At 36.1% G+C, this 16100-nt stretch overlaps 1 protein-coding gene across 4 annotated transcripts; it reads left to right on the top strand.

Moving 5' to 3' along the window:
• Positions 1-319: 319 nt before the first annotated feature.
• LOC122035201 (signal peptide peptidase-like 4) lies at positions 320-15674 on the top strand. 4 transcript variants are annotated; one of them, XM_042594613.1, is made up of 15 exons: positions 320-627; positions 1115-1273; positions 1359-1470; positions 1730-1849; positions 5508-5659; positions 5746-5928; positions 6372-6406; positions 10586-10742; positions 11815-11868; positions 13183-13275; positions 13348-13490; positions 14060-14130; positions 15146-15229; positions 15366-15484; positions 15576-15674. In XM_042594613.1, the coding sequence occupies exons 1-15, from the start codon at positions 487-489 to the stop codon at positions 15582-15584; spliced, it is 1632 nt and encodes a 543-aa protein (XP_042450547.1). In that variant the 5' UTR covers positions 320-486; the 3' UTR covers positions 15585-15674. The 4 variants fall into 4 exon arrangements, with proteins under 4 accessions (XP_042450547.1, XP_042450546.1, XP_042450548.1 ...); XM_042594612.1 differs by having other exon boundaries at positions 15366-15674; XM_042594615.1 differs by lacking the exon at positions 320-627 and having other exon boundaries at positions 1139-1278; positions 15366-15674.
• Positions 15675-16100: the final 426 nt, after the last annotated feature.

Consider the following 16100-nt stretch of genomic DNA (forward strand, 5'->3'; position numbering starts at 1 on the left):
TATGAATTTGTAGAAATTTTAAAATTTTTGTGGGATCCGATCGATCATTCCAGATTCGACGTTTTTCAACCTGATTAATTAATTTTTTTATAGTCAACTGTTGAAAATAAAAAAATATTTTTAAAAAAATAATCCCTTTTGATGATAAATTTTTAAAAAATAGCCTTTTAACTATTTGAATAAAAAAGCGACGCGTTATTTTTTCCCATTAAATTTGGTTCAAAAGAAAATAAAATGCTGCGATTTTGCGCATTAAATTTGTCCTTTAAAAAAATGACCTTCCGGGAAAAAAGTACTATGTCGTACAAGAAAGCCGGATGACGTCAGGCAGCACTCGGTTTTAGTGCGCAGTACAAGCTTGCGGGAGGAAGCATGGCGACGGTCCGAACCCCAGGACGCCCACGATTCCTCTCACTCTTCTGCTCTCGCCAATCCCTTCCTCCCTTCTAGTTCTGCTCTTTCTCGCCGAGTTGCGTGGCTTCCTCGATGGATCCGGGCAGGGTTTGGTTGTCCGAGGTGCTCGTGCTGCTTCTGCTTGCTCCTGCTTCGTTCGTCCACGGCGGAGACATCGTGCACGAGGACGACGAGGCACCGAAGCTACCCGGATGCTCGAACAACTTCGTCCTGGTAAAATATCCCTCTTGATTCTTCTCGTGGTTCTGCGATTTACTGAAAGTTACCGTGTATTGTTCGTGACATCTTGGTGTGATCGGAAATGCGACTTCAAATCCTTTCTTATCCCTTTCATCCTGGTGCTTAATCGCGTGGTCCAGAAAATATTCTAGTTTATCAGTACGCTTCCCACTTTTTTTTTTTTAAAAAAAACCAATTCGTTTTTCGTCTTCTTGTTTTCGATCGAGGAATCATACTGGCAACATTCTAGGGTTTATAATTTAGCATGGTACATGCCCTTATGTAATCCCCTCTTTATTTCCGCTTCCTGGCATTCTAGTATTCAATGAGTCATTGCGTATGGTAGGCTGGCAGCAGTGTTCAGACTGCTTGATTGCATTGGACTAGCTCTTGACGATTTTATTTAAATGTGCTCCGTGGCTTTCCAATTTGGTCCTTGAATTTCATTTTAAGTTTACTTTCCTTGTTCTATGTCTTACAGGTGAAAGTGCAAACCTGGATTAACAGCAGAGAAGATGCTGAATTTGTCGGTGTTGGCGCTCGATTTGGCCCTACAATAGTTTCAAAAGAGAAGTATGCCAACAGAACGCGTATTACTCTCTCAGATCCTTCTGATTGCTGCACTGCCCCTAAGAAAATGGTTGGGTATATTCCCCATTTCAGATTTGGTACACTCTTAAAGCTTTCCCATTTTGAGGCTAATAATTCAGAATTCCATTTCTTAGCTTGCTGGAGAGGTACTGTTAGTGCATCGTGGGAACTGCAAATTTACAACAAAGGCAATGGTTGCAGAAGCTGCTGGTGCTTCTGCTATTCTCATAATTAATGATCGTAAAGGTTTGTGCTTCTTTTGTCCATGGCAAACAAAAGTTTGACGGTGATTTGTCAATCCTGCTTGTCCAATGCTCAACAAATACACAGGAAGTTGAGGGAAGGCAATTTGATCCTAATTTCATATTTGCTTTATGTAACATATTAGAACTGGTTTGAGCTAGGAAAACATCTGGACTTTTATGTATTCATAGGAGAATAATGCATGATGATGTGAGTTTTACTCCCCTGCTTGCTTCACTTCCATTTTTTTTTTTGTTTGCAGAGTTATACAAGATGGTCTGTGATAAAAGTGAAACAGATTTGAATATTGGTATTCCTGCAGTTATGCTTCCACAAGATGCAGGTGCTAGCTTGGAAACCAGTCTTCAACATGCTTCTGCTGGTAATTTTATTTTTTAGTAGATTTAATTGCTAAATCGTGTTTTAAGTAATTTATCATGAACTTTCAAAATTAATTAATTTATCATATACTTTAGGAATTCATAACAAATTTATCGCACCATTTAAATTTTTTTAAACTGTTGAACTGTCAACATGCCTAGTCATCATTTTATCCATCTCATGTGTCTTATCATGTCCCGTTCAATTATTTTTTTTTTCTTATCTTCTCCTAGCATTCTATAGGCAATCTGGAAGATACGCAAATCATAGATTTATTTATAATACTAAAGAGAATAAAGCTACAAAAAATCCAGGTTTGGAAGAGATTCCTATTGAAGTATGGAAGAGTCTAGGAGATCAAGCTCAATTTGGTTGATTAAGTTATTGTATAAAATTTTGAGAATTAATAAGATAGTCAACGAATAGACAAAAAGTTTTTAAGCACCTATCTATAAGAATAAAGGTGATATACAATATGTTGATCTAATTATGGAGCTTTTATGTTGATGAGTCATACTATACAATTTTAGAAAAAAATTATTGGGAGGAGAATAAGAGATTAGACAACCATTTTTAAAAATTAATTTGGTTTCACATTGGGAAGGTCAATCATAGATACTATAACTAATGAAAAAGAAGAAGAAAATGAATAGGATTTACCTCTCACACTCCATAAGTTGACTCTGCAAAGCTAATCTTCCAGCATAGTCTGGACACTTAACTCCTCATTTCTATAACTTTTCCACACCCGGCTATCCAGATTACTAATAGCCACTAGCCAGGCCTGAATCAACACATTGCCTTTCTTGACCAACCTTATGGATTTGCTGTAGTTCCAGCCATGCCACCAGTTAGGAAAAAACAGTATCAACGTTTGGAAGTTCAGTAGACAATTAATATCCCATCCGACCACTGTCACTGGGCAATCAAAGAATAGGTGCTGTATTGTTTCATTTCAGTGCTCATTCTCCCCTCCAAATAGGACAAAATTGATATCCTCCATGAACCCCTCTTCGTGCCAACCTGACCTTAATATTGACCTTTCCCAAGATAATCAGCCATGTCAGCAGTTTAACTTTGAGTGAGGCAAAGGAGTTCGAAACAGCCTTCTCCAGACCAAATGGATATACTAGGGTTGAAGAACATATCATACACTGAGGAAACTGAAAAAATCTGTCACTGCTCCATCTCCAGGTAAACACATCTGGACAAATTTGCTGGATTCCTCTTGATTTGATGATAAGTGACAGCAAAGCACTCTGTGAAACAGTTTATTAAATCTTAAGTCCAACAGTTGTTTAGGAGGTTGCAGATTACACACAAGTATTTGCTTATCCACACTGGCTTGTTATAAAGCAGGAAGTTGAGTTACCAGTCCATTCGGCCATCCGGAGTACCAAAAATGTTCTTGACTACTCCAACAAAGCTTTGTTGTGATGCTTTTGAAACAAAAGTCCTTCACAAGCAAGAGCCAAGAAGTCCTTCCATAGAAACAACCATCACCCATCACTGTAACTAAGAATCCGATTTCCTTGTTTGAGATAAGTTCTGACCTCAATCCAAGACATCTTTGATTTGTTAATCAGCTTCCACCACCACCTGCAATGCACTCTGTTATAGACTTCTAAATTTAGTAAAATATGACCTCCAAACTTATTTGGAAAGCAAACTGATTCCCATGCAACAGGTGTCAAACCCTGGGCAACCATTCCACGCCAAACTACCAAAAGAAGTACCTTCTGAATCTGTCCACCTCTCTCAGCTCCCTAGCTGAAATCCAATATACCATGTCTGGATATGAAGCAGTTGAGGTAAGTGTACTGCAGATGCAACCACTCAAGGTGAAGGGAACCATCTGCCATGGAGGAAGCCACCTATGTATTTTAGCCACAAGAGACCCCCAATAATCTATATCGGGTTTTTTTCCAGCCCAGCTGAAACCCCAGGTATGTTTTAGGCAGATTAACTAACTGTTCCATTAAAAATGCTTGTCGACTCCAAGCCTTTGACCAGGTTACTTATATACAATATCAATGACTTCTGATATTTTATCTGAAGTCCACTGTATGTGAAGAAGCTGCCAAAATAACCTTGAGATTCTTCACCTTATCCAAATCAGGACAAGAAAACAGTAGGGTATCATCCATGAATTGCAATATTTGGAATCCTCCAGTAGAGCATCCACTACCAACGCCACTGATAAAACCCTCTGCTTGGCTTCTGAATGCACTTGGTGAAGGGCATCGGTTAAGAGGATGGACAAATAAGGAGATATGGGTTGCCTTGACAAGATCCCTTCTTCATTGGAGTCCTTATTGTTGAGTAAAATAGTTTTATTGGCCGTGGTTACAATGTCTATTACCTATCTTCTCCATAACTCATGTAAGCCGAGTAGTTTCAAGATGTCCTCCAAGTCATGCCAACTAACTCTACCAAAAGCTCTAGAGTAATCTAGCTTGCTCAATATTGCCTCCTCATTGCTCCTTTTGCACCAATTTAGGATCTCAGTTGCACTGACATAGCAATCAACGGCACCCCTTGACAAAAAGTAAATTGAAAATCCCAATTAACTCATTAATGATCAGCTGCAGCCTTCATGCAAGAACTTTGGATAGGATCTTAACCATAAAGGTTTCCAATGCTATCGGATGGAAGTCATAAGCTTGACAAGCTCCTTCCACTTCAGGCATCAATAAGAGATATAAGTGATTCATGTTGTTTGCTGGCATCTTACCCTCATGGAAATCATTAAATAGAGCAGCACCTTAGGTTTAACAACACCCCACATGGAAACCTAGAGCTCATGTTAAATCCATCCTAGGGCATTTATTGGGTCCTAAAATTTTTATATCCTAAAAAAGTTCTACCTCCAACAAAGAGCGAGGCATACCCAAGAAAGTCGAGGATGGCCCCTGGGAATAATGATTGGTTGGTGGTTAGGTAAGAGAGGTGTGATTTACTTGTTCTCATAATCTACTAAGCTTCTGCTGCTTGCCTTCAATTGGAACTCAGTTTTCCTCTAAAAAATGAATGGTGTTAGCTTTCTTTGTACTGTTGGCAATTCTTTGAAAGAATCAGATATTTTTATCACCAACTTGATCCATTGGACCTTGGCCCTCTGCTGTGAACTGCATGCGCTTGCATGCATTGATCAAGTTTGATTCTGAATGGCGTAGCTCTGGTAGATCCAGCCTGAGGTCTTGGCCTGTATGTCATCAGATCAGTATTGATATGCATTTTTCTTCATTCTATTGCACTCCAAATAGTGAGGACAAGTAACACATGCCTTGACCGCCCTTGCCGGGGAACGCCAAACTGCCACCCACGCCAACCCTGACAACTCTTGTCAAAGTCACTCCTTTCACCACCCCTCACACTGCCTCTTGCACTTCAGAATGTGATCCTCCCAAGCATGAAGGTTTATGAGAAGATTATTTGTGTTTCTAAAGCCATTTGAAGAGAAAATCATAAATTCCAAGAGCAAAGAGAGCTGGCATGAAGAAGTATAGAAGCGTTCTGTTCGGTTCAAGGATTTAAGAGAAGACATGGTTCTACATGCTTGTATATTTGTTCAATAATGTATACCTTTTGGCATTTGATTATGTTATTCTATTTTACCCTCTTTGGTAAAAAATTTATAATTGTTCGGCATTTTCCAGTTGCTGTGCAACTCTATTCTCCAGATCGTCCTCTGGTTGATACAGCAGAAGTTTTTCTGTGGTTTATGGCAATTGGTACCATCTTATGTGCATCATATTGGTCAGCATGGAGTGCTAGAGAAGCATTAATGGAGTATGAAAAGTTATTAAAGGTTTTCATTTATTCTATATTTACCATGTGAATCTCTATCCTTAGGAGTCGAATTTGTCACAATAGTTGGTGGAATAATGATTGTAGGATGCCCCAGAGGAGTTGATGAACATGGAAGCTACAGGATCCAATGGCATAGTGGACATCACCACAACCTCAGCTTGTTTGTTTGTTGTGATTGCTTCATGCTTCTTAATTTTACTTTACAAACTCATGTCATTCTGGTTTGTGGAGCTTTTGGTGGTTCTGTTTTGCATTGGTGGTGTAGAGGTGCAATTCTTTACCTTTATTCCTACTTCCTTTTGATCATTTAATTGTTTTCTTTTGAAGTTTTGATGCAAGATAACTAGAATTTGATGCACATCAAATCCTAAACAATAAGATGCTAAGGGTCAGACATTCTATGAGCCTGGCATGAATTTTTGTATTTACTTTACATTCTTTTTCAAATAGATAGAATTTACACATTGAACCAACTTTGAAATTCTTTGTAAATTTTTTTGTCGTGTGATTGTAGTTTTGTGCACCATGTTATTTTGGAACTTTGATTTCGAATAATCTTGGTGTACTTATCTTTTATTTTGATATTTTTAAAGGCAATTTATTATTGATTAGTTAACTTGTTTATGTAACATTCATTTATTGGATATTTTGAAACTTAATTTTTTTATTTGTATATCAAATTACCAATTAGATTACTTGTTCTGTATCAGGGTCTACAAACATGCTTGGTAGCTTTGTTATCACGGTATACCGCCTCATACTTTGTGTCATTTATAGGCTGCATGTTCTTTTCTTTCAACATATTAGTTATGCCAACTATTTACTTTGCTTACAATAGTATTGTTAATTATCAAATGCTCTTTATAATTTTTTTTGCTAGAATTTTGTACTACATTATTTGAGAATTGTTATGTATCTTTTAACATTTTCTTCCATTGGTTCATCTTTGATGACCAAACTGGCCTAATATATCATTTATCATGCTTACAAGAGTATTGTTAATTATCAAATGCTCTTTATAATTTTTTTGCTAGAATTTTGTACTACATTACTTGAGAATTGTTATGTACATTTTCTTCCATTGGTTCATCTTTGATGACCAAACTGGCCTAATTTATCATTTATCAGAAAGTATTCCTTCTGTATTAAGATTACGTCCCTGATAAATTGTTTTAGAGAACAGTAAGAGGACTGTTTGCTAGCAAAATCCACAAAAAATCATTCGTATAGCAAGATATTCTGAAAAATAATCCTAAAGCATGCTCCATGAGGGTTTTATTCAAACTGATCAGTTGAAACAGTTTGACTGCACTTTGGAAGGCTCCCACAATCATTTATGGCACTATCAGTATCATTTTATATGGTCTTTAGATGTTTCACAGAGGATCTCAGCTCGATAATTTGTTGGCCAAATGATTGTTTAAATTGATTTGCACGCACACAAAAAAAAATTTAACTCATATATGAGATATTCAATTTATCCAAGATTGGTAGTTAGTACCATGAGTAAAGGTAATGAGCGATCATTGAACTGAGAATTCTATGATCGCAATGAACACTGGTCTTCTAGAAAGTATATGAAGGAGAAAAGAGGATAAAAAAATAGAGAACTGTTTTAGGATTGAACTTGTTTGATTATTGGTTGATGAAAAATTAAATATAGCCAACTCATACAACTTAGTCTAACATAAAATTTGGCCTCACATAGTATTTATAGAGTATAACTTTTCTAGTACTATGTTCCATGGTAGATTAATTCCTGTTTAAGACTAATTATAATAGTTTCAAATATAATTTAAAGTAAATATAATTTATCTATTATTCGTTAACGTTGACATGGAGCTATGATAACGTGGTTGTAAGCACACATATTGCTCCTCTCTTAGATAGCATGCTTGTCCTCTAGCAGAAAATTATATTATTTTTTCTCCCATATCTCCTTTTGCATCTTGATGACTAGGGTGGTGTAGGAACTAAGTGGTGCTTGCAAGTTGCTGATGTTTTTGATTAACCCGTATAATTTAGTCAATGCTATAGAGTTCAGTAAGACTCTTTATTGGAACCAAACCACTCCTAAATCCTAATCAAGTTAAACAAGAATAAAGTTACTGCTTCTTTTGTACGGTGGATCATCTCAATTTTAAATATTTAAAAATATACAATATAATTAATTATTGTCTTATTTTTTACTGCTAATGTTAAGCCCTGCTCGTGGCATATAAGCACTAACAACACATCCCTTGAGAATTATCAAATATGGCGCACTTTTTGCCAGAGACATCAAATGTGGATTTTGTCTTAAACGTAACCACAAGGAGATCATATTCTATACCCTGTTGCTAGAATAGGATATTGCTTAATATTTGGCAATAACTAGTTCAAACTATTCTGATGGAATACTTTAGCTAACTTTGTTGTGTACAAAGGGTGAAAAGAGAAGTGATATTCCAAGGAAATATGGCTAACCAAGCTCTACAATGACTTTTAAATAGGGATTGAGATTTCGTACCGAACCGGGTGAAACGGGCAAAAGATCTTGTTCCACCCACCGACCAGCACCGACACTGGCATTGGCACCGACACTAGCACCAGCATCGGCACCAGCACGAACCCAACACCAGTCCCAGTGGCAGTTGGGACGCTCGTGGCGGTGCCAGGGGGCGTCGCAACACCCGCGGTCGCACAGGGGGGCGTTGCTACGCCCGCGACCGCGCAGGGGGGCATCGCTACGCTCGCGGCCGCGCAGGGGGGCGTCGCAACCTCCTCAGCCGCGCATGGGGGCGTTGCGACCAGTGCGGCCGCATCAGAGCGGCCCGCAACCCAGCGACCACAAGGAAGGGTCGTGCAACCCCTGTTATCATGCGGAAAGGAGCGCGCGACCCCCGCGGCTATGCAGAAGGGGCCGCGCAACCCTCACAGTTGCGCAGAAGGGGTCGCGCGACCCCCACGACTGTGAAAAAGGGCCGCGCAACCCTGAGGCTGCACAAAAGGGGTCGTGTGACCCCGCAACCCCCTTCCCCGCGGCTACGCAGAAGGGGCCACGCGACGACCCTATGGCCACACCGAAGGGGTCGCACCGTCTCGGCCTCATGACCCGGCGGCTGGGGATCGCGGTAGTTACGACTAAGGGTATAAACGAGCCAAGCCGCTCCTGACCTATTCGAGTCTCGGCTCAAAAAAAAATTCGTTCGAGTTCGTTCGATTAAGTTAATGAGCCAAGCTCGAGCCTGATTTTGAGTTCGTAAACATTATCGAGCCGAGCTCGAGCTTAACAGTATTTGGTTCGTGAGCTGCGAACATATTCGTTTAGAGGTTCGTGAACGTGTTCGTTAAGAGGTTCGTTTATCTTATTATATATATATCACATAAATAAAAAAATAATAATATATTATTAATTATTATAGCTAATTATCTTAAACGAGCTCAAACTAAGCTCGTTTAATTTTTAAACGAGTTTTTTTTCGAGTTGAGCTCGAGTCGAACTCGAGCTATTTAATTTTATTACTAGCCGAACTTGAGCTTAAGAACTAAGGCTCGAACAAACTCGAGCCGAGCTCGAGCTTAGGGATAACGAATCGAGCTCGAGCCTCTTACTGTTCAGCTCGGCTCGGCTACAACCCTAGCCACGACGCGTAGTTTTTTTAATTAAAACAATTCCTAGGAGGAATGAAGATAATTCAAAGAGGCTTAATTAAATCTTAATAAAATTATCTAATTAATTAAATATTTTATTTATTTTAATTTTTAAAATATATAATAAAAATTTTATTTATTTTTTAGTTATGTTATTATTTTTTTTAATGATCTAGTTATCTCTAATTTAAATAAATAATAAAATATATTTTTTTAAAATCCTAATTAAATTATCCCATTAAAAATATAAATAAATTAATTTAAAATTCAAATTTTTTTAATAAAATATTATATATTCCTAAAACCCTCCATGAGGTCATTGCAACCGTGATTTTTTTTTATTTTTTAAATATATATTTTTTTATAAATAAACTATTATTAATAATAATTATAAAATATTTCAAAATTTTTAAATAATTTAAAATTTTAATAAATATTTTATAAAATAATTTAATTTTTAAAATAATTTTAAAATTAAACATAAATTTAAAATAATCTAAAAAATAAAAAAAATATATATAATTCTTAAATATTTCAAATATTTTTTTTAAAATTAAAATTTTACAAATGCATTAAAAAATAATTTAAATTTTTTAAATAATTTTATAATTTTAAATTTAGTTTTAAATTTTAAAAATTACTTATTTTTTAAATATTTTTTATAAAAATTTAATAGGCATTATCTTTTGAGAAAATATTAAAATATAAATTCAACATCTTAAAATATGAAACATATTTAATAATCAAATATTAATATACATTTATATTTATATTTAAAAAATACCGAAATTCGGCATGGCACGATACGATACCGAAACCGTATCGTTTCGGTCCAACCAAAATCTCAGCACAATTCGAGATTGTAAACCTTGCTTTTAAATACTATTTATCATATAAAAAATACCATCATAAAACAAAATGAAGAAACTTTGTTCCTCTAGATATTTGAGGTGTAATGAAACATCTGTAGTTTCATCTACTTTTAAACTCATCAATTAAATGGACCTTATACATAGAAAAGCAACACATCTTCTATTTTCATACGGTCACATTGTCACATCCTAGGTTTTCTTAAAGCTGACTTTATTCATTCAATAACTGTGCCTATTTGACCAATAACTCATGACTACTATGACTTCATTAAGGACTCAGCTTTAGCTAAGTTAGTGCAACTAAAACTTGTATAACACAATTGATAGTTCTATGTCTTGTTGCAAGATAGTGTTTTAATCCAGCCAGTATGATTAAACACTACAAGTGGTAAATGATTATGATATGTGGATTTTTCCAGTTGGTTCAAACGTGCTGGAGAATCTTTCCTTAGAGTTCCCTACTTTGGAGACGTCTCCTACCTAACACTAGCTCTCTCTCCACTATGCATTGTCTTTGCTGCTGTATGGGCTGTCTATCGCCGTGAATCCTTTGCATGGATCGGCCAAGATATCCTGGTAGGAAACTAGCTTTATTTTTCTTACATTCTGACATAAGTAATCACAAAAGACATTGTTTGTTATTTATTTTGGTATCTCTTTCTCTTTTTATTATAATTTTCAAGTGATTTTCGCTGAATCTTGGCCCATTTGTTAACTTCATGCATCTTCTGTTACTTGTAGCAACTAATCAAATCTTGAAAAGCAATAGTTACTTAGCACCACCTACCTGAAAGACTTCACAGGACCTGTGATGTACTTTCATTGTGAATAGAGCTGACCCAATCTCTAGACATTAATTAACAAAGACAAAATCCAAAAGTGACACGGTAGAATTCAAATATATAAATATAAATGGATGCCACAATTGATCGATTTTCAAAGAAAATTCATTTTAAAAATATTATTTTTATGTCATGTAACTTATTCATTAGAATAGTTAAGTTTATCTTACACCTTATTAAATTATTTTTATATATACTTTTTTTATGTTATCTTATATTATGTTTTATTTAACGATTGATATAAACCATTTATAACACAATTACGAACTAAAAGATCCCCCCCCCCCCCCCCTCTTTAAGAGAAAGGAATAAACCCACCAAAATTGCACTTCCAAGACCCGTGCTAAGCCAGTTGGCACCTTCGCATGTAGGAAATTAGTAATTATAAATATGTGAACTGTTAGCAAATATTGCATATGTAGAATATCCACATATACTGCAGCTTAGTACACATCATTTTGAAATTTACATTTAGTTGAAATTTCTCATTTTACTAATTGTTTGGAGAGAGAAAGCAAGAGTTGATGTCTTCTTTAGAATTAAATTGGTTGGAGAAATATTTGAGTAAAAGTTGCTTCCATTAGTTAATCTAGATGACTTCAAGCTACTACTGTCTAGATATCTCTTAGGTTCTACTTTGTATTTCAATGCTCATTTTTTCAATCATATACGCATTTCCTGGTTGCCTGTGGTGATTGTGAACTGGATTTTTTGAATGCACTGTCATATGTGTCACCTTACTATGCTTAATTACCTTATCAAGGTACTCACTGTCATTTATGTTAATCTACTTCTATATCAATCAGGGCATTGCATTGATTGTCACAGTTCTCCAAATTGTTCGAGTACCTAACCTTAAGGTTAGTTTTCTTCTGCATTTTTTGCTCAAAAAAATTCTCTTCTTTTTTGAATAACTTGATTAGAGCTGTGCTGTGCTTGCCTGGTGGTGATTGGAATACTGTGTCATTACTAACTCCTAATAGGTATGCATCTGAATATTGTTTTCTTAAATCATTTAAAGCTAATATGGCTAGAACATCATGAGGCTTTTCTGCTCTGACACAGATGTCAGGGTCATAAGTGCTAAGATAGATATATTCTCATTGGAAGTATTTTGATTGTGATATCTATTACATTTGGAAATGCTTGACATTTGTCTTCATTTTGACTTTGTTAGGAGGACGGATTCCTAATGGGATACCCTAGGTGGCTCCCCACTACTTATTTATAAATTATTACTGAACAAGATATATTACAAATAAACCCCTACTATTTCATAATTACATATGGGTCCATAACACTTCCCTTCAAGATGGGTCAAATATCATAAAAATCTAGCTCTTGATTTTCCCGCTCTCTTAACTGTTGACAGCTGCCCGAATCCCTTGGATGTTCAGGTGGCATGCTGTTGATGTCCATTGTACACTCATAGAGGAGGTATATCAGTAGGTGGAATCCTAGGAGGTGGAGTCTGAGAATATGAGGCCTCAGAAGATGGAGGATGGTGCAAATGAATAGAAAGAAGTGGATTTGAAGAAGCTCATATTAGCAAAGATAAAGACATGATAGGACTCCAAGGAGTAACAATGGTAACCTTTCTAGATGTTCAAATAATGAAGAAAGATGCACTTGAGAGATCATGGTGATAATTATCACAATCAGAGGACACAAGATGAATAAATCAAGTGCACTCAAAGATTAGCTGGTGGAAGAGAGGGTTAAGGGAAGTGCTCTACGTCATTCACTGAGATTTTGTTTATCTATGGATTCTTTATCTCTATTTAGAGGTTCAATGCATTCCTGTCTACCTATGGATTCTTTATCTCTATTTAACACCAGCACTTTTTTCCTATATATATATAAAGTGTTCTCTTGTCTCTTATGGCTCCTGTACAGGTATCTCCAGTTAGTCACTTATGCATGCTAAGTGGTTTTTAACCCATCCTACAAATATGAACCATACTGGTGTTTTCTTGTATTTTTCCCAACTGGTGCAACCTTTGCATCGATTGCTTACTTTCTAGATTCTCCATTACCATTTAGTTTGAGTTTATAGTTGTATGTTATTGAATATTGTTGTAGTGATTAATGCTTAATGCAATTCTCATGAATGTTGCTTCCTTGCTGATTGAACTGTTTATCCAGAAATTCATGTTTTGATCTTCGATATTCAGGTGGGCACTGTGCTTCTCAGTTGTGCTTTCTTGTATGACATCTTTTGGGTTTTTATCTCAAAGAGGTGGTTTCATGAAAGCGTAATGATAGTGGTATGTAATATTCTTTCCTTTCAATTTAATTATAATGGTATGGAGGAAAATTTGTCCATGCCTTATTCTTAGGTAGCACGAGGGGATAGGACCGCCGAGGATGGTGTGCCTATGCTACTTAAGATGCCTCGCTTGTTTGATCCATGGGGTGGATATAGCATTATTGGTTTTGGTGATATCCTTTTACCTGGCCTGATAATTGCCTTTTCATTAAGGTTAAGATCTCTTGTTCTTTAGATATCTTTATCTTGTCAGATATAGTTTTCGGATGATAATCTTTTGTTTATATGTTTTATGAAATGCAGTCTCGTATGATGTTCTTTTGTGATATAAGTGATATTCAGAAGTATATCCAGAAGTCGTATGATGTTCATTAACTTATCTTGAATGTTGTGTTACTATGATTTAGACTTATATTCCACACTTCCTGGTGCTTCTTCAGCATACTGTAAACATATCAGACTGCTATCACAATGTTATCTTCGGCTGTGTCAGTGTGTGCTATGAGCTAGGCTAATTTGATCTATACAATCCTCAACATGAGGAGTGATTTACTCTACAACATGAGTGATATACAATAGTTATGTGCCCTATGAAGATACTTTTCCTAACGGCTTGAATATTTGATGCCTCTTTGTAATGGCAGTTTTGTTTTGATAGGATTTTGTTTACAAATGGCTGTCCAATCATACATGTAATCTCAATGTTAATGTGCTAAAGTTATTGGAATCTTTACATTATTATGCAAAAATCTCAATTTTAACTTTCCTTTTGCAATTGTCAGATATGATTGGGCAGCAAATAAGAGCCTACGAGCTGGTTACTTCTTGTGGTGCATGGTGGCTTATGGATCTGGTAAGTGCCCCTGATAGTCTCAAGTATGGGTGTGCTATATTATGAACTTCAAAAATTTGTCAGTAAGCTATAAATGACTAAGCAACTAGTTCCTTTGATCTGCTTGATTAATCTTGTTAGACTTCCCATTTTGTGGGAATGAAGGGTGAATTCGTCGGCCATTTTCACATTAGTTGGAAGGCATTTTGCAAATAGGGTGATTTCTAGGGGCCAAATTTAGATTCACTTGATGCTTGGGTATACTCGAAACACCTTTTGGTACTCAACCTTTTCACAGAATAACAATGTTCATAATCCAGCTAAATCTTTAACATTTGAATACTTGATCTTTGGAAACGATAACAAATGCATATCATTTTTATAATCTTCTTTATGTAGTAGTAGATAATGTCATGTGGCTCTCACTCGAGAAAGAAACAATGTAGACATGACACATCGAAATATAATCAATAACTAAATCTATATTTTGTTTCCAATTTGAAATAAAGGCCAAAATGGATCATGATGAGAATAACATTGCTTCCCTTGTTTGTCTTCCTATTCTGTGCTTTTCTTTTTTGTTCCTCGCCTTCTCCGTTATGCTTACCCCATCTAGTGGGATAAGGCTTGGTTATTGCTGTTGTTGTTGCTGCTGCTGCTTTCTCTGTTATGCTTAATATGGTCCACAAGCCACCTATGCTGATAACTCTATCCTTCGAGAAAAACAGCACTGAACCTTTTGACGATACTAATCTCATTCTCCACCTCAATTGTAAGGCTGCCCGCGTCTCATCCAGAGAATGCATCGCTTTGTTATACTACTCTTCTTTGTCCATTCTTTGCATTGTGCAACAAATAGGTCGATCTGCTTCCCATAATTCTGCCCTATGCTTTCTTTGACACCTCCATCAGAAGCAAGCAAATGAAATTCTAAGCTGAAAATCACTGAAAGAATAATGCTAAACTACCATGCTGCTACTTGGATAGTTGCGCCAGTTTAACATTGATTTATATTGTTTTGATAATTCTTTGACAGGTCTGCTTATCACTTACATCGCTTTGAATTTGATGGACGGACATGGTCAACCAGCCTTGCTTTACATTGTGCCATTCACGTTAGGTAAGTTGGGGTTCCTCTCAACAAGTGAAAGACTTGTTGAGAGGAATCAAACATGCAATTGTTTAACAGCCTTGCTTTTCATTCTAGCATGGCTTTTGACGTTTAGAGCTATTTGGCGGAAATAACCGCGATGCAGGAACATTTTTGTTCCTCGGGTGGAAAAGAGGAGGGCTTCGAAACCTATGGATACAAGGAGATCCACCAAGAGTCTGTACGCATATTCAACATTCCCGAGTAAGAATCCTCAAGGAAAATGTGAGCTCAGGAAGGTCACTGAATGCGATGTAGATGTAGTGTTTTAGCTTGTATCTTGACAATTGATAATGTGTTTCCGAAATGTCTACAGGTTATGTAGTGTCTTGTTCTTGTAACGACGAGCAGTATAAGAAGTTCGATTTAACATGAAGCCTTTTTGGTATAGTGGATGCGATAGCTTTCCCTTTAATTGCCCTGTTGCTTGGATGTAGAGAGTAATAACTTGTGTTTGAGCATGAAGATTTAATTCAAGGCATGGTATCCAATTATGATTTCAACAATAATGATAGTTATTTGTTTATTTTTTATTTTAATTGACATTAGGTATTCAATTTATATTGGTTAATCCTAGGATGATGGATTCGATGCTATAAAATTTTTTACCAACCATCATTTGAAATAGACACTTTATTAATCGTGGGTAATCGTCTATATAAAAAAAAAATTTATTTATTAATTTATTGGAATTGAGATTTGATTTTTAAGCGGATGGCCTATTTGAAATACCTTCAATTCTAAATTTGAAATTGAATCAAATTAATAGGTTTTATATTAAAAAAATTGAATTTTTTAATTAACTGAAATTTCTGTCTATTAATTCGATTTAATCAATATT

This window comes from Zingiber officinale, chromosome 11B (genome assembly GCF_018446385.1).
Source record: "Zingiber officinale cultivar Zhangliang chromosome 11B, Zo_v1.1, whole genome shotgun sequence".
In the NCBI taxonomy this organism is placed as follows: Eukaryota; Viridiplantae; Streptophyta; class Magnoliopsida; order Zingiberales; family Zingiberaceae; genus Zingiber; species Zingiber officinale.